The sequence below is a fragment of the Dendrobates tinctorius genome, unplaced genomic scaffold (assembly GCF_039654945.1).
Source record: "Dendrobates tinctorius isolate UK_male_01 unplaced genomic scaffold, ASM3965494v1 ptg000158l, whole genome shotgun sequence".
Taxonomy (NCBI): domain Eukaryota; kingdom Metazoa; phylum Chordata; class Amphibia; order Anura; family Dendrobatidae; genus Dendrobates; species Dendrobates tinctorius.
This window is the reverse complement of record NW_027361825.1, coordinates 4,851,320-4,868,972: the sequence shown is the minus strand read 5'-3', so window position 1 is coordinate 4,868,972 and position 17,653 is coordinate 4,851,320. Positions and strand designations below refer to the sequence as shown.

Sequence of the window (17,653 nt, the reverse complement as noted above, 5' to 3'; positions counted from 1 at the left end):
CTACTTCCTCAGGGGATGACAAATATTTGTCATCCCCTGAGGAAGAAGTAATTCTTACTTCGAAATGCGTTGGGAATAAATGATTAACTTCTACTATAATTGGAATCCTGTATTTTGTCAAGCAGCGCATGGAAGTCCAAAAATTAGTTCCATAAGAATTAATCCAGCACCTAACATTCAGGGTAAGGGGGGAATATAATTGGAAGACTCCTGATTTTTTTAATTCAGGCTCCATGACTGGTCTTAAAAGTGTTTTTAGGGATTTCTTTTTCATAGTGTCTGATGCCTGTCTGGTCTTGTGGATGCTGGATTAAAGGAATATTTACTTCTCCCATATATAGATGCTCTTAGTCGAATCCAGAGCAGTCGCATATATATATTAACCCTAAGGAGACAATTTTTGTTATATATATGTGTGTGTCTATATATATATATATATATACCATATACAGTGGGGGAGAGTTTAGTCAGCCACCAATTGTGCTAGTTCTCCCACTTAAAAAGATGAGAGAGCCCTGTAATTGACATAATAGGTAGACCACATCTATGAGAGTCAAAATGAGAAAACAAATCCAGAAAATCACCTTGACTGGTTTGGCAAGATTTATTTTTCAAATTATAGTGGAAAATAAGTATTTGGTCATTAACAAAAGTTCATTTCAGTATTTTGTTATATGTCCTTTGTTGGCAATGACAGAGGTCAAATGTTTTCTGCAAGTCTTCACAAGGTTGGCACACATTGTTGGTGGTATGTTGGCCCATTCCTCCATGCAGATGTCCTCTAGAGCAGTGATGTTTTGGGCCTGTCGCTGGGCAGCACAGACTTTTAAAGGGAATCTGTCACCTACCCTTTGGCGGGCGATGAAAACGAGGTTGGTCCGGTCCGATGGGTGGTGTTCCCGATGTGTGCCGCCTCCCCATCCTTGCCCGTCGTCCGCAGGTTATTGCTAAATTGGAGTAGGTGTACGCCATTTTTTGCACGTGCGCTAAACATTCATAGCCAGCGCACGCGCAGTATGCTTTGCCCAACTGCGGGCAAAGCCGGACTGCGCATGCGCGCCGGTTAACTAAGCCCCGGAACACAGTAAAATACTTCCGGGACTTAGTTAACCGGCGCATGCGCAGTCCGGCTTTTTGGCTTTGCCCGCAGTTAGGCAAAGCATACTGCGCGTGCGCTAGCTATGAATGCTTAGCGCACGCGCAAAAAATGGCGTATACCTACTCCAATTCAGCAATAACCTGCGGACGGCGGGCAAGGATGGGGAGGCGGCACACATCGGGAACACCGCCCATCGGACCGGACCGACCTCGTTTTCATCGCCCGCCAAAGGGTAGGTGACAGATTCCCTTTAAATCCCTCCAAAGATTTTCTATGGGGTTGTGTTGTGAGTTCATTTTCCCCTTCACCATTGAGGTCTGATGAACTCCCTCTTCTGGTGAAGGAAGGTAGTGAGGCTGATTACCAAGCACTTGAGCTGGATGATGATGACTGGGTGACGGGAATTGCTGACTGGATATAAGGCAGCCGATGCCCTTCTGCCTTGCTGGTGATTTCTCTAAGGGATTCTAGGAGACCAGTCTGATTCCTGCTCTGCTCCTCAAAAGCTAAGTTTTCTGCTCTGCTTTTTGCATTTGTGTTTTGGTTTTGTTTTGCCTTGTTTTTCTGGATTTCTGCCATTCCCTGCTGGGGTGAGCTGAATTCCTTTTTGCTCTGTCTTCAGAAAATAACTGAGTACTGATATAGTCTTTTTTGAAGCCTAGCGTCTTCAGGGCTTTTTTCCCTATCAGTCTGTTGGCTCTTGTTTTGATAGGGTTTTGGCGGATTGCAGACAGCAGCTTTTCTATCCTGTCCTATTTAGTTAGCTTGGGCCCCATCATTTGCTCAGCCTATCTTTCTATCTGTGTGAGTTTTTTCGTCTTGCTTCACTGTCATTATATGTTGGGGGCTGCCTATTGCTTTGGGGTCTGCTCTGGGGCAGTTTAGATTTCCCTTTCTGTCTTTAGGCTATTTAGTTCTCCGGCTGTGATCGAGGGGTCTAGGGCACCGTAGGAACCCCCCACGGCTACTGCTAGTTGTTGTTGATAGGTTCAGGGGTCTGCAATCCGATAGCTGCCAACTTCTCTGGTTTTCTGGAATTAGCTAGTATTTCTGTTTTTGCCTCCTACGGTGACTCATTCATAACAGGGTTGAGTTCTGGAGACTGGCTAGGCCACTCCAGGACCTTCATATGCTTCTTACGAAGCCACTCCTTCGTTGCCCTGAAAGTGTGCTTGAGATCATAATCATTCTGAAAGACCCACCCACGTTTCATCTTCAATGCTCTTGCTGATGGAAAGAGGTTTGCACGCAAAATCTCACGATACATAGCCCCATTCATTTTTTTCATGTACACGGATCAGTCGTCCTGGTCCCTTTGCAGAGAAAGAGCCCCAAAGTATGATTTTGCCACCCTCATGCTTTACAGTAGGTATGGTGTTCTTTGGATGCAACTCAGCATTCTGTCTCCTCCAAACAAGACGAGTTCTACTCTTGTTTCATCAGACCATATAACGTTCTCGTAATACTCTTCTGGATAATCCAAATGCTATGTAGCAAACTTCAGACGGGCCCAAATATGTACTGGCTTAAGCAGGGGGACACGTCTGGCACTGCAGGATCTGAGTCCCTTGTGGTGTAGTGTGTTACTGATGGCAGCCTTTGTTACAGTGGTCCCAGCTCTATGCAGGTCATTCACTAGGCCCCCCTGTGTGGTTCTTGGATTTTTGCTCACCGTTCTTGAGATCATTTTGACTCCACGAGGTGAGATCTTGCGTGGAGCCCCAGATCGAGGAAGATTATCAGTGGTCTTGTATGTCTTCCATTTTCTTATTATTGCTCCCACAGTTGATTTCATCACACCAAGCTGCTTGCCTATTGCAGATTCAGTCTTCCCAGCCTGGTGCAGGGCTACAATTTTGTTTCTGGTGTCCTTCAACAGCTCTTTGGTCTTCATCATAGTTACAGAGTTTGGAGTGTGACTGTTTGAGGTTGTGGACAGGTGTGTTTTTTATGCTGATAACAAGTTCAAACAGGTGCCATTACTACAGGTAATGAGTGGAGGACAGAGGAGCCTCTTAAAGAAAAAGTTATAGGTCTGTGAGAGGCAGAAATCTTGCAATGTTTTTAGGTGACCAATACTTACCGTATTTTTCGGACCATAAGACGCACTTTTTTCCCCAAAAACTTTGGGGGAAAGTGGGGTGTGCGTCTTATGGTCGCAATATACTAACCTCCGATCATGGCTGGAGGCTGGTGCGGGTGCCGCGGGGCTCTGTAGTGCGGTGGTGGCAGCGGGCTGTGCTCCGGTGCAGGGGTAGCGTCTCTCTGCTCCGGTGCAGGGGCAGCGGCTCCGCCGGCATTTCCTCCAAGCCCGGAGGCCCCCCGCACAGCCCTTGCTGGCCGCCGCCATGTTGCAGTGGGCTCCGGGAACATGGATGCCGGGAAGATGGCCGCCGGTCCGGGGACTGCGCATGCGCAGGTTCAGATCTCGTCCCGAGATCCCGTTGGACGAGATTCAAATCTTGGCAACGAGATCTCGGGACGAGATCTGAACCTGCGAATGCGCCGTCCCCGGACCGGCGGCCATCATCCCGGAGGCCACCGCAACATGGCAGCGGCCAGCAAGGGATGTGCGGGGGGCCTCCGGGCTTGGAGGAAATGCTGGCGGAGCCGCCGCCCCTGCACCGGAGCACAGAGAGCCGCGACCCTCACCCCACAGAGCCCACCTGCCCCAGCACAGCTGCCCCAGCACAGCACAGCTGCCCCAGCACAGCCCAGCTGCCCCAGCCGCCCCAGCACAGCCCAGCTGCCCCAGCACAGCCCACCTTCCCCAGCACAGCCCAGCCCAGCTGCCCCAGTACAGCCCAGCTGCTCCAGCACAACCAACCTGCCCCAGCACAGAGCCGCCACCGCACGAGCCTGGACCACTGAATGACCCCTATGACCACTCGTCCACCTGTGCCGGATCCCTTCCCAGGTAAGCTGAATTCGGACTGTAAGACGGACTCCCATTTGACACATTATTATTTTTTTCCCTATTTTCCTTCTGAAAATTGGGGTGCGTCTTATGGTCCGGTGCGTCTTATAGTCCGAAAAATACGGTAGTTTCCATAATAATTTGCAAAATAAATCTTGCCAAATCAGACAAGGTGATTTTCTGGATTTGTTCTCTCATTTTGAAGTTTATAGTTGTGGTCTACCTATGATGTCAATTACAGGCCTCTCTCAACTCTTTATGTGGGAGAACTTGCACAATTAGTGGCTGACTAAATAATTTTTTCTTTTTTTCCCCACTGTGTATATATAATATAATATGTATATATCATTACGGTAAATTCCCAGACACTTAAGCATCGGTCTCCAGAAATTACGTCCACCACCCATCAGTCATCTGACCGCTGCCACCAGTCTCTATAACATGTGACTGTTGATTAGGTGCAGCAGTCAGCTGACTGATGGGTTGGCTGGTATTACTGGAGTAGCCGCATTGGGGGTAATTTAGGGCTTAATAATGCTCTAGGGATTCTTTTCTAAAGTTCGTTTTTTTTCCCTTTGTGACATATTTAGTTGTCACATTTTCTTTTTCCTCTTTGTGTCGGGGAACGGGGGGTTATCTGTGCACTTAGAAGACAGGGCATGGATATGTAGGTTATCGGTATGGAGTGTAGGTTGTCAGCCACAGGATCAGTGTATGTAGATATTCAGCAACGGGGTCTGACCCTGTTAGAGGCGGCTTTAGTTAAAGGGATCTTGCCACCAGTTTTGTCATATATCAACTAAAACTATCACCTTATTCAGCACCTGAGCTGCACTCCATAAATGCTTATATATCCCCCCGACTCCCCCTGTATAACCCCCAAAAACCATTTGAAGTTCTCCCATGCTGTATGGTAATCCTATTGTCCGGTCTGATGACCGTGGTGTTGTGAACACTTTTGACCTGGCTTCTGAGTTTGGGCTCCCTCTGCTGGTTCCTGCTGGTAATGGAGCTGGTCTGGCTGACAGAAGTAATCACCTGAGGAGGATGATTGGAGGTCAGGTGTTACAGACTGGAGAGATTTAAGTGAGCAACCTTCCCTCAGTTGTTGCCGGTGATTTGGTTTTCTTCCTGAGCATTTTGGAAGTCTGCTTGCTTCCTGCTTTGTCCTGCATCTATCAGGTTATTTGTCTGCTTGAATCTTTTTGCATTTGAGCCATTTTTTGCTTGTCTCTGATTTCTGCTTTGCTGGTGTGAGTTCAGCCTTGTTCCCTGCTGGGACCTGTGCTGGACTCTGTTCCATATGCCACAGCTCATGTTAGTCTTTTCAGTATTTCTAATCCCCTGTTATATCAATATCTTTTGTTTTGCGTCCAGTTCACACCAGAGTTCTGATTTAGTGGGGGAGAGGTCGTGTGGCCTCAGACGTGTTGGATTTTTTCTTAGGGTTTTTTGCGTGATTGCAGACAGTATCCTTTCCTGTCCTGTTCTATCTAGACAGTTTGGGCCCCATCATTTGCTTACTCTATTTTCTGCCTGTGTTTGTGCCTCATCTTGTCTCACAGGCAATATATGTTCGGGGGCTATCTATTCCTTTGGGGTTCTACTCCGGGGCAGTTTAGCTTTCCCCTTTCTCTCTTTAGGCATAGTTAATTCTTTGGCTGTGCCGAGGCGTCTAGGGCATCGTAGGTACGTCCCACGGCTAATTCTAGTTGCGTTGTCAGTTTAGGGGTCTGCAATCCGCTAAGTTACCAACCTCTCTGGTTATCTGGTTGCCTAGCCTATTCCCCTGCTATCCTCCTCGGTTACCTAATCATAACTGTGGCTTCTGGTCGCTTCATCCCTCCTCCCGTATGCTGTTTGCTGTCCTCCTTCATTGATTGACTTGGATGATGCCTCATGCGTCATCCACCTGGCCTGGTGAAACCTTGTGCCTGCGCACTATGCTTTGCCCTACTGCTGGAAGAGCTGAAAGCAGAAGTGCACATGAACCTGTACACGTTTTTCCGACACGAGCCTTGACGTTTGCTGGAGCATGCACACTTATGCTTTTGGCTCTGTCCACGGTAAGGCAAGGCATAGTGCGCAGGCACGAGCTGTGATCTATCTGCTGAGGCGCAATATTTTGTCCGTTAATGTGGATGATGCAGGAGGCGTCAGCCACGTCAATCAATGAAAAAGGACGGTGAGCAGCAGCCCGGGGAAGGATGGAGAGGCCAGAAGCCACACCCATCACACCGGACCGAAACGATTGCCATACAGTGTGGGAAGGATTCAAAAGGTTTTGGGAGGTATAGGGGGGGTGTTATATAAGCATTTATGTGCAGCACAAGCGTTGAATAAGGTGGTGGTTTTAGTTGATATATGACAAAACTGGTGACAGGTTTCCTTTAAGGAGCGATTTTTGCTTTTTACCTTTTATTAATGTTGACCATTAGGGAAGGTAACGGTAATTAGATGCAGAAACCAGAGAGCAGTATCACGTGACAATATTGGGGGGGGGGGGGGCAATGTGGAGGTGCAGCCGACTCCGGAGATTACTTGAGCCATCTCTCTTCCTATTGTCAAGTCGTCTCTCTCATATGTGTGACTGTCTCGCTGGGTCCGAGCGTCTGGCCGGATCTGCCCTTGCGACTCGCAGCCATTTGCTTTGGTTACAAGGCGATTCCGTCCAAAAGGCTGGAAATCAAGGTGTACATTTTGGCTGTGCAGTGTGCTTGTCCATGTGCATGAATAATCTCCTGTACTGTGTCGTGGGTCTCCGAAATGATGTGATGCATGTATTCTGAACACACGTGATATGTTTGTTGGACGGTAGGATGTAGACTCCCACCCATCATGAGAATGGAAGTCAGAACTGTACTGTACTTTTCTTTCATCCCGTCCCAGAAGCTCCCACCACCACTTTATTGGGATCCTACTCCAATGATTGGGGTCGGATCAGTGCCCAGTAGACCCAGCGCTGCACCTAGCTTCTGCCCATACGTTCTTGGAATCGGTGGGGGGTCCCGGAGGTCGAGCCCCCAGTAATCCTAAAGAGATGGCTTATCAATATCCCTTTTTTTTTTATTGGCCAGAGCAGAGTGCAGAGCTATCAATCAAGCCGGGGAGTTCTGATGAAGACTGGAGCCCTTATTATGTATATCATGTATTTTCAGAACAATCTGGACAACACGTGTCAGTTTACATTGGGTTTTAAAGACCTGTATGGTTACGTATTCAGATGGATATTGGGGAGGGGGATATAGAGTTGATAACACTCATTTAAGGGTGCAGTCAGGCGGCCATATCAATTGGACACTCCCAACCCAAGTGTTACCGCTTCAATTTTTATGCAAGAGATCCACAGCCTGTCTGAGCATTGCGGTCCGATTTATATGGCTGTCTGAATTTCTCCTAATGATGATGTCCAGTAACCGTAGAGAAAGCCGCGCCCGGCCTTATAGAAAACGTTTATTTGCCAGTAAATGGTGAAGTTGTAACGCATAGACTTGTTGGTGTCATCCCCCTTTCCTGTGACTTGCAATGTTTTGTGTTGCTGTGCTACGGCTGTTTTTTCTTCTCCTTTTCACCAGTTTTTGTTTTACTCCTGACAGCTCTGCTCAGTCTGAACAATACTGGCGTATTGTCATCGGTTAAAGGGACATGTACAATTTTTTTTTTTTTTACCCTTGAATTGGGGGTTTCTGACGGTTTGCACTTTTGGCATTCACGTATATGGAAGCTTCCTCTAATCTGACTTGTGCCGTCATCTGCCTTGAATCCTCTGTGAATGAGGAGAAAGATGGTCAGAGTTGAGGAATGAGTGAGCCAAGTTTGTTGACCTGTACTGTCCTCTATCTGATCGTGAAGCGTATGTTATGAAAATGTACACCTTGAAGAGTGCGTGTGATGACCTCTGATTACATTGTACCCTTTCTTTCACAGGTTAAGATGGCTTCTCGCACGATAGGGTTTTACAATGTCTCCTAATATGAGTAATATAGGTTTTTTTTCTATTAACCATTGATTTTATAATGGACTTCTTTCTTATCTGATGTCTGCCCCTATATGCCTCATCCCAGCAAATATTTATGGTGCACAACGCTTTAAAAAGTAAAAAAAAATTTTTGGCTCAACATGAAGTTGCTACAAAAATTTGCAGCTTTTGGCATTCACATGCTATCTCAGGGGCAGCACTCAGCTACTGAATTCGTTAGAAGTTGCGCCATTTCTTACTGGCATAACCGGTGAAATGCACAAAAGCGCTGCCCAAAGAGGAGGTACGGCAAATTCATTAAGTGGCGTGCACCTCTTAATGAATTCGGATCATCCTACTTCATCACTTCCCTTCATTAAGATTGGCGTGTACAATGCCTGTCAATTCAGCCCCATAGAGTTTTTTTAGAATTGGATTCAAGAGTTTTGGTTATCTGTCTGCTGTAGGGCTTGAACACATGGCCCTTAAGTCATGTTTTCCCCTCTGCCTGCTCAATAGAGAGCCTGCGAGTCCTGCATTCCACTCTGCCTGCTCAATAGAGGGAGCCTGTGAGTCCTGTTTTCCCCTATGCCCACTCAATAGAGGGAGCCTGCAAGTCCTGCTTTTCCCTCTGCCCGCTCAGTAGAGAGCCTGCGAGTCCTGCTTTCCCCTATGCCCGCTCAATAGAGGGAGCCTGTTTTCCCCTATGCCCACTCAATAGAGGGAGCCTGCAAGTCCTGCTTTCCCCTCTGCCCGCTCAGTAGGAGAGCCTGCGAGTCCTGCTTTCCACCCTGCCTGCTTAATAAAGAGCCTGCGAGTCCTGCTTTCCACCCTGCCCACTTAATGAAGAGCCTGCGAGTCCTGCTTTCCCCTCTGCCCGAGCCTGCGAGTCCTGATTTTCCCACTGCCCGCTCAATAGGGAGCCTACGAGCCCTGCTATCCCCCCTGCTCGCTCAATAGAGAGAGCCTGCGAGTCCTACTTTCCCCTCCGTCCCCTCACTAGAGGCTGCAAATCCTGCATTACCCTCTGCTTGGTCAGTAGAGGCTGCCAATCCTGCTTTCCTCGCTCTCCGCTCAATAGAGAGCCTTCAAATCCTGCTTTCCCCTCTGCCTCTCCGAGAGCAAGCCTGTGAGTTCTGCTTTCCCTTTTGCCGCTACTAGAAAGGCTGCAAGTCCTGCTTTCCCCTCTGCCTGCTCCTGTTAAAAGGGTGTCGCGTTTTCTGGAAGACCTGGAGTTAGTCTGTAACGTTGGATGATGAATCGCAGGTCTTTAGAGATGGTGTGATTTGTGTTCCATATCAAATGAATTTAGCTTCCTCTGGTGCTAAAGAGGCTAACGTGCTGTGTACTAAAATATAAGTAGTTGGAGTAAAGTTGTAGTGATCTGTAGTTTGCTGTAGTGCATATGTGTTTATCTCCTGGTTGCTGTTCCCATTTCCTCCCTGTCCCTATCCGCCTCCCTATTGTTGGTTATTGCTTTTTGTATGATAGCGGTTTTCTGTTATCCCTGTTTTGTCTTTGTGTCTTGTTTACCTTACATTTCTGTCCTATGCCTCATGGGGTGGGGGAGGGAATAGATCAGGGTTTAACAGGAGCATAGTAAGGTCGGAGACTCGGGCCTCTCTACCTTCAAGAGTACCCCCGAGACAGGGATAGTTAGGATCCCAGTTCCAGGGACAGTTTGAGGCCCCCCTTCCTTACCGAAAACTGTCAGTTTGACAGCTCCTAGAGAGGCTGAGACTCCTACTTTCTGTTTGGCCCGCTCCCAGAGCGGCGCTGCAACTCCTGCCTTCCCTTCAGCCCACTCCTAGAGAGGCGCTGGCACTCCTGCCCTCCCATCGGTACGCTCCTGCTTTGCCCTCTCTCTGCGACTCCTGATTTTCCTGTGTCCTCTCGTAGATAGAGCCTGTGAGTCATATATGTGCACAGAGAAACCCTCAGTGATAGACAGCTCTTCTCTCTGGCACACAGGCAGCTGTTGGTCACTATGACCAGGTAGTGGGGGATGTCGGGCTCACAGGCTTTTCTTTTAAGAAATTTCAGTGGACCACTTTGAGTCAACCACCCTGTATGACATTCTAAGTGGGTTGCCTTCTCAGAAGGTGGCCAGTGTGCATAATGGGAATGGGATACTTCCGTTTTATCAATAAGGTCAGGAATCTAGACGTGACGGGATGACCCCTCTGTGTTTGTGGGTTTAGGATTCCTCTGTGTGCGAGATTCCAGCTTAACCCACGAAAGCCGACATTGTAGGATACCACTTGATCCAGTCCTCACCTGTGACGATAAAGCCAGCGCTGCCCCTTACTGTTTAACCCTTAATCTCCCACCCCCTCCTCCAGCCGATGGAAATCTTCGTGGATGATGAGACCAAGCTGACCCTTCACGGCCTGCAGCAATACTACGTCAAACTCAAGGACAATGAGAAAAACCGCAAACTTTTTGACCTCCTGGACTTGTTGGAGTTCAATCAGGTGACTTAGGTTTATATTATTATCTCTGGCATAAAGTGGTGGACAAAGGCAGCATCCTTCCATGAAAACACCTACCTGTAGCTGAGATATGGACCCTGGGGCTATTAGCTTGTCATGGGACGGTGTGGTTATGGTCCAAGAGTTAACGGTCAGTGGGCAGCCATGGCTAAGTGGGTCCTTCGGTGTGTTTGATCTGCCTCTTGAGAGTAAAATTCACTTTTTTTTTACTATTATTATTGCTGCAATGCATCTAAAATTAATAGTTTTACAAATAATCCAAATGGAAAATCTGCTACTGTTTCATCTAGAATTATGCAAACCTATGTGTATCCATGGTAACAGTCTAGAAACAAACCCTAAATGTAGTCTGTCCTTGCAGCAAGAGGGAGAAAGGTGAGACTATGCACTTGGACCCCGATTTCATTTGTGATTTATTGAAATCACTTTTTTTTGGTCTTGCATTCACTGATTTTTTTTGTGGTGAATTTTTATGTAAATGGCTCACACAGTTAATGAATCTCAAGCAGAATAAGAAATGCTTCATTTTTGTCTTTTGAGCGGTTTTATTGTAACTTTTTGGCAATGAAAGTCAGAAACCCTATGAATAAGTCACAAAAGATGTGCCACATTGAAAATGACTCCAGAAACTTTACTCCAGGCAGGACCTAGAATGGGATGCGTAAAAAAAAGTTGACATTTGGTAAAAGTTGCATTTTCAATTAATCTGTTGTTGGGGAGGATAAAAAAAAAGGACTTAAAGGCAATCTGTCACCTCATTTTTGACCTATGAGATGCCGCCTCCGCCATTAGGGGCTTATCTACAGCATTCTGTAATGCTGTAGATAAGCCCCCGATGTAACCTGAAAGATAAGAAAAACGAGTTAGATTATTCTCACCCAGGGGACCGGTCTAGTCCATTGGGTGTCACGATCCGGTGCCTACCATCTTCTAACGATGACATCCTCCTCCTTTCTTCTGCTGCGGTTCCTGCGCCGGCATACTATATCTGCCCTATTGAGGGTTGAGTATAGTACTGCAGTGCGCAGGCGCCGGGAAAGGTCAGAGAGCTCCGGCGCCTGCGCACTGCAATACTTTACTCTGCCCTCAATAGGGCAGATATAGTACGCCTGCGCAGGAGCCGCGGCAGAAATAAGTAGGAGGACGTCATCGCTAGAAGATGGGAGGCGCCGGACTGGATGGTGACACCCATCGGACCGGACCCCCGGGTGAGTATAATCTAACTCTTTTTCTTATCTTTCAGGTTACATCAGGGGCTTATCTACAGCATTACAGAATACTGTAGATATGAGATGCAGCCACCGCCATCAGGGTTTATCGGAAAAATGAGGTGACAGATTCCCTTTAAAGAAAGACAACTTAAAGTGGTGTAAATTACAAAACCACAAACAAAGGTGGCAATTAGGCTCAAAAAGTGGAAAAACAACAGTGATAAAACAGGGAGCTAATGTAATATTGAAGCATCTTACCATGGAGACACAAGGGTTTGCATTGGAGCTGTATAAACTGTGTTCCAAATTATTATGCAAAAAGAGTTTAGGAGTGATAAGGTTAGAATTTTTTTGTTTGTCATTTACACTCATTGATGGTGATGTGTGTCAGGGCTCTTTATATCACTGAAAGCAATTGCAGATACCTGTGCAAATTAGTTTGGCAGGTGTGTCCAAATAAAGGCAAGACTACTTGAGAAGGCTGTTCCACATTATTAAGCAGCATACATTTTTTGCCAAAATGGGAAAGAAAAAGGATGTGTCGGCTGCTGAGAAGCAACAAATTGTGGAGTATTTAGGTCAAGGCATGACTACAATCAACATTGCTAAGACACTTCATCGTGATCTTCGCACAATCAAGAAGTATGTAGCTGATTCCCAGCACACACGTGTGCGTGCTGATAAGGAATAATTGAGGACTCTTTCCAACAGGCAATTGCGTCAGGTTAAAAGAGCAGCTGCAAAAATGCCTTGTCATAGCAGCAGACAAGTTTTTGAAGCTGCTGGTGCCTCCAACGTCCCCCGAACAACAAGATGCAGGGTCCTTCAGAGGTTTGCAGCTGTGCGTAAGCCATCCTGTCGACCACCTCTATCCACTGCACACAAGCAGAAACGGCTCCAGTGGGCCAAACGATACATGAAGACTGACTTCCAAACTGTTTTGTTCACCGATGAGTGCCGTGCAATGCTCAATGGTCCAGATGGATGGAGTGGAGGATGACTGATTGATGGACACCCCATGAAAACACGGCTAAGGCGCCAACAAGGAGGAGGTGGAGTAATGTTTTGGGCTGGAATCATGGGGAGAGAGATTGTCGGCCCCTTTAGGATCCCTGAAGGGGTAAAGATGAACTCCATAATCTATGTGGAGTTTCTAAAACCGTACTTCCTGCCATGGTTCAAGAGGAAGAACCGTGCTTTCCGCAGCAAAGTCATTTTCATGCATGATAATGCACCGTCTCATGCTGCAAATAACACATCTGCATCTCTGGCTGCTATGGGCATAAAAGAGGACAAACTTATCGTGTGGCCACCATCTTCCCCTGACCTCAACCCCATTGAGAACCTCTGGAGCATCATCAAAAGGAGTGTCTATGATGGCGGGAGGCAGTTCACATCTAAGCAACAGCTCTGGTAGGGTATTCTGTCCACATGCAAAACAATGGAAGCACAAACCATCCAAAAACTGACAAATTCAATGGACGAGAGAGTTCAGAGGCTTCTTTCCAACAAGGGGTCCTATGTGCAAATGTAACATCACCTAGAATAAAGTTTTGAATTGAAAACTGTTTGATTTCATTTTGTAATAAGCTGATAATGCTTATAATTTCACAACTGACCATTTTTTTGTTCAAAATTAAAAGGTTGAAAACTCTGCTGTGCATAATAATTTGGAACATGCATTTTGAGTGTTTCTTATTTTTAAAAATATACTGTTTTCATAGGCAGTTTGTTCAAAAACATTGCAATTATACTAGAATATTAGATGACTGGAAAATAACTGACTGCAATTCATATAGGTAATTTAGAGAAAATATGAGGAAATATTTTTTGCATAATAATTTGGAACACAGTGTACACAAAACAATAGCTATGTAAAACTTCACACAGTTGCTTCATTTATTTTTAGCCATATCGGGGCAATAAAATATATACAGCAAAGTTAAATGAAATCTTTTAATAATTTGATACATGAAATATATACTAAATATTTTATTAATTTGGGGAATTTTAGTGTAAAATAATATATATATTTTCACACACATAGTGGGGAAAATAAGTATTTGATACACTGCTGATTTTGCACATTTTCCCACCTACAAAAAATGGAGAGGTCTGTAATTTTTATTGTTGGAACACTTCAACTGTGAGAGACAAAATAAAAACCAGAAAATCACACTGTATGATTTTTACATAATTAATTTGCATTTTCTTGCATGAAACAAGTATTTGATACAATAGAAAAACAGAACTTAATATTTGGTACAGAAACCTTTGTTTGCAGTTACAGAGGTCAGACGTTTCCTGTAGCTCTTGACCAAGTTTGCACACACTGCAGCAGGGATTTTGGTCCCCTCCATACAGATCTTCTCCAGATCCTTAAGGTTTCGGGGCTGTCGCTGGGTAACTTTGAGTTTCAGCTCCCTCCAAAGATTTTTCTATTTGGTCTGGAGACTGACTAGGCCGCTCCAGAACCTCAAAATGCTTCTTACGGAGCCACTCCTTAGCTGCCCTGGCTGTGTGTTTTGGGTCATTGTCATGCTAGAAGATCCAGACACGGCCTATCTTCAATGCTCTTACTGAGGGAAGGAGGTTGAAGGCCAAAATCTCGCTATAAATGACCCCATACATCCTCCCTGCAATACAGTGCAGTCCTGTTCCCTTGGCAGAAACGCAGCCCCAAAGTATGATGCTTCCCCCACCATGCTTCATGGTTGGGACGGTGTTCTTGGTTTTGTACTTGTTGTTCTGCTTCCTCCAAACGCAAAGTTCTATTTTGGTATCATCTGACCATACAACCTTCTCCCATTCCTCTTCTGGATCATCAGATGATCATTAGCAAACTTCAAACGGGCCTGGAAATATGCTGGCGCGAGTATGAGGGCTTCTTAAAGAAAAATTTAACAGGTTTGTGAGAGTCAGAATTCTTGCTGGTTGGTCGATGATCAAATACTTAATGCAAATTAATTATGTAAAAATCATAATGTGATTTTCTGGTTTTTATTTTTAGATCCTGTCTTTCACAGGTGAAGTGTACCTACAATGAAAATTACAGACATCTCCATTTGCTGGTGGGAAAACTCGCAAAATCGTGGTTCTTTATTCAAAGCAGCTTAAAACGTAGCGGCGGGGAGAAGAGGTGGAGACAACGAGAGTGTGTGTGTGTGTGTGTGTTTCACTAAAATCCTCAAAATTAATAAAATATTTACTGTTTTTATATATGTAGCCTCCCCAATTCACTACTACGGGGCAATATAAGGTCTGATGGCATTGGTCAAGGCGAAAAGTTCTTGATTGCTTGTAATGTCTTTATGGTGGGACTCTGTGTTGATTTCTAAAGGAACAGGATTAAACCTGGTTTATTTCAGGTGGTCATCTTCGTGAAGTCTGTTCAGCGCTGCATCGCTCTGGCTCAGCTCCTGGTGGAGCAGAACTTTCCGGCAATCGCTATTCACCGTGGGATGGGACAGGAGGAGAGGTAGGAACTGAGGAGTATAGACTAAGCCAAGGGTGAAAAAGCACCTTCCCTCAACCCCGTGTGAGCAAAAGATCACAAAATTGCATCTCCACAACTCACCACTACTGCACATTTAGGAAATGAATCAGTAGATTGGAAGATAAAGAGATCTTATTCCCCGTCATACATAGCAATCTCGCTAGCGAGATCGCTGCTGAGTCACAAGTTTTGTGACACAACAGCAATCTCACCAGCGAGATCGCTGTGTGACAGCGATCAGTGACCGGCCCCCCCTGCCGGGATCGCTGCAAGGGATCGCTGCAAGAAACCTCTGGACATTTTTTTCGTCACTGATCTCCCGCTGGCCAGCACGCATCGATGCATGTGCCAGGCGGGAGACCAGCGATCAGCTGTAAAATAATTAAAAAAAATATTGTTATTCTCACCTTCCGGCGTCCCGTGCAGTCTTCCCGCCTCTCTCCACTCTCCCAGTCCCAGTAATCCTTTGCAAGAATGACCGCGAGACTTCGCGATCCCGCAAGAACAGACGTCATCGCTGTAATTCTCGCAAAGGATTACTGGGACCGGAGCGTGGAGAGAGGCGGGAATGCTGCGCGGGACGTCGGAAGGTGAGAATAACAACATTTTTATTTTAATTCTATTTTTGACATGAATATGGCATCAGCGCTAACGAACACAGCAATGCCGCGCGGCGTCGCTGTGCTAATCGCTGGTGAAGCTGTCTGACAGCTCACCAGCGATCACGTAGTGACTTACCAGTGATCCTGACACGTTGATATCGTTGTCGGGATCGCTGGTAAGTCGCTATGTGTGACTCCAGCTTAAGCAAGGGTAAAGAATGGTGAATGATGTACATTGACCACTTTAACATGTTCTCATTAACGGCAGGCTCTCCCGGTATCAGCAGTTCAAGGATTTCCAGCGCAGAATTCTGGTGGCCACCAATCTGTTTGGTCGCGGGATGGATATTGAAAGAGTTAACATTGCCTTCAATTACGACATGCCTGAGGACTCCGATACTTACCTGCATAGGGTACACAGACCACTGAACACTTCAGCGGGTGATATCGTGTGATGCTTGGTGCAGGGTCTGACGGGCGGAGTGCGGCACAAGGAATCTTCTCTATTACTGTGCATTTGTCGCTCATGCCCTGTAACAGAGCCCCTCAGCTGTAGCATTGGTTATCAGCCAGTGCTTTCCTTTTGCAAATGTCACTTGCTCGGTCGTCCACAATATGCTTCCTGTGACGTTCTGCCTCTTACTCTCAATTAGGTGGCCCGAGCAGGCAGGTTTGGTACCAAGGGTCTTGCCATCACGTTTGTCTCCGATGAAGGAGATGCCAAAATCCTGAATGAGGTTCAAGATCGCTTTGAGGTGAACATCAGCGAGCTGCCCGACGAGATCGATATTTCGTCATACAGTGAGTGCCATCTTCATCTTTCATGATTGCCCCCCCCCCGATACATCCCACTGGTCAGATACCGTAAGATATCTGCGGATGCAGTGGCCTAAGCAATGTAGACTCATCCACAGTTTTTAGACAGATTTCTCTTACGGAGTTGGTAATCATTTGCTTTCCAGAAACAGCTCCTCACCTGTCCATAGATTGTCTCTGGTACTGCAATTCAGCCTCTTTTATTAGATGATCATATGGAGGCAGGGTGACAACCCCTATGTATCCTGATGCACTTGAGATGGAAGTTTTAACCTTCCACATGAGAAGAGCCAATCCTCCCTCCCTAATAATTAAACTCTGTTTATCTTTCCCAGTTGAACAGACCCGATGAGGGTGTCCTCTGTCTCCGGACTCTGCGCCTCCCCTGTCTGTTCCACCCTGCACCAGTTTGGGAATTGGCAGTCACCAGCTATACCCTGTTTCACGTGGAGCATGGCTCTTCTATCTGCATCCGGCAGAACATCGCTCTCTTGTGTTTCCCCTCTGACAGTTCTCCAACAAAAAAACACATGGAAAATGTTTGAAGAAATATGCAGGAAAAAGCGAGAAAAACAAATTGTGGACAAGCTGTTGCCATGCTGGGTGTAATGTGGCTGCACGTCCCGATCCTTTCATAGCAGAAGCCCGTCCGTGATGAATAAATGAATTTTGTCAGAAGCCGCGTGGCTGCATCCGGCCGGATGAGTTGTGTAGTTCTGGTTCAGTATTTAGTTTGTTTTATATTGTGAGAGTGAATTTCTTTTTTAAGTTACGGCACAGTCTTGTATTTGGTGACTTATTATGCTGAGTCACAATGATTAAAAATAGTGTTCCTCAGTGGCTTTGCCATGATTTGTACTAGCGAATCGCCGTAATTTTTAAGGTTTCTAGAAGTCAATGAACAAGACGCTCTATGGGTTATAGCCTGGAACGAAAGAAACCCATCCACCAATCACCGGATGCTCGATGGGTCCTGGCCTGGATCGGAAAAAAAAACCATCCTCCAATCACGAGACACTCAATGGGTCGTTGTCTGGAACGGAAGAAATCCTCCAACAATCA

The 17,653-nt window shown here is 46.2% G+C and overlaps 1 protein-coding gene across 2 annotated transcripts in view; it reads left to right on the top strand.

Annotated features, from left to right (window-relative positions):
• DDX39B (DExD-box helicase 39B) overlaps window positions 1–17,431 on the top strand; it is a 28,307-nt gene extending 10,876 nt beyond the window's left edge. Inside the window, exons 7-11 of one of the 2 annotated variants that reach the window (XM_073548812.1) lie at window positions 10,317–10,448; window positions 15,046–15,155; window positions 16,044–16,188; window positions 16,429–16,576; window positions 16,927–17,431. In XM_073548812.1, coding sequence (XP_073404913.1) covers window positions 10,317–10,448; window positions 15,046–15,155; window positions 16,044–16,188; window positions 16,429–16,576; window positions 16,927–16,943 — 552 coding nt within the window. In that variant the 3' untranslated portion in view covers window positions 16,944–17,431. The remainder of the gene's footprint in view (window positions 1–10,316; window positions 10,449–15,045; window positions 15,156–16,043; window positions 16,189–16,428; window positions 16,577–16,926) is intronic. The other variant, XM_073548813.1, reaches the window with a different exon arrangement.
• Window positions 17,432–17,653: the final 222 nt, after the last annotated feature.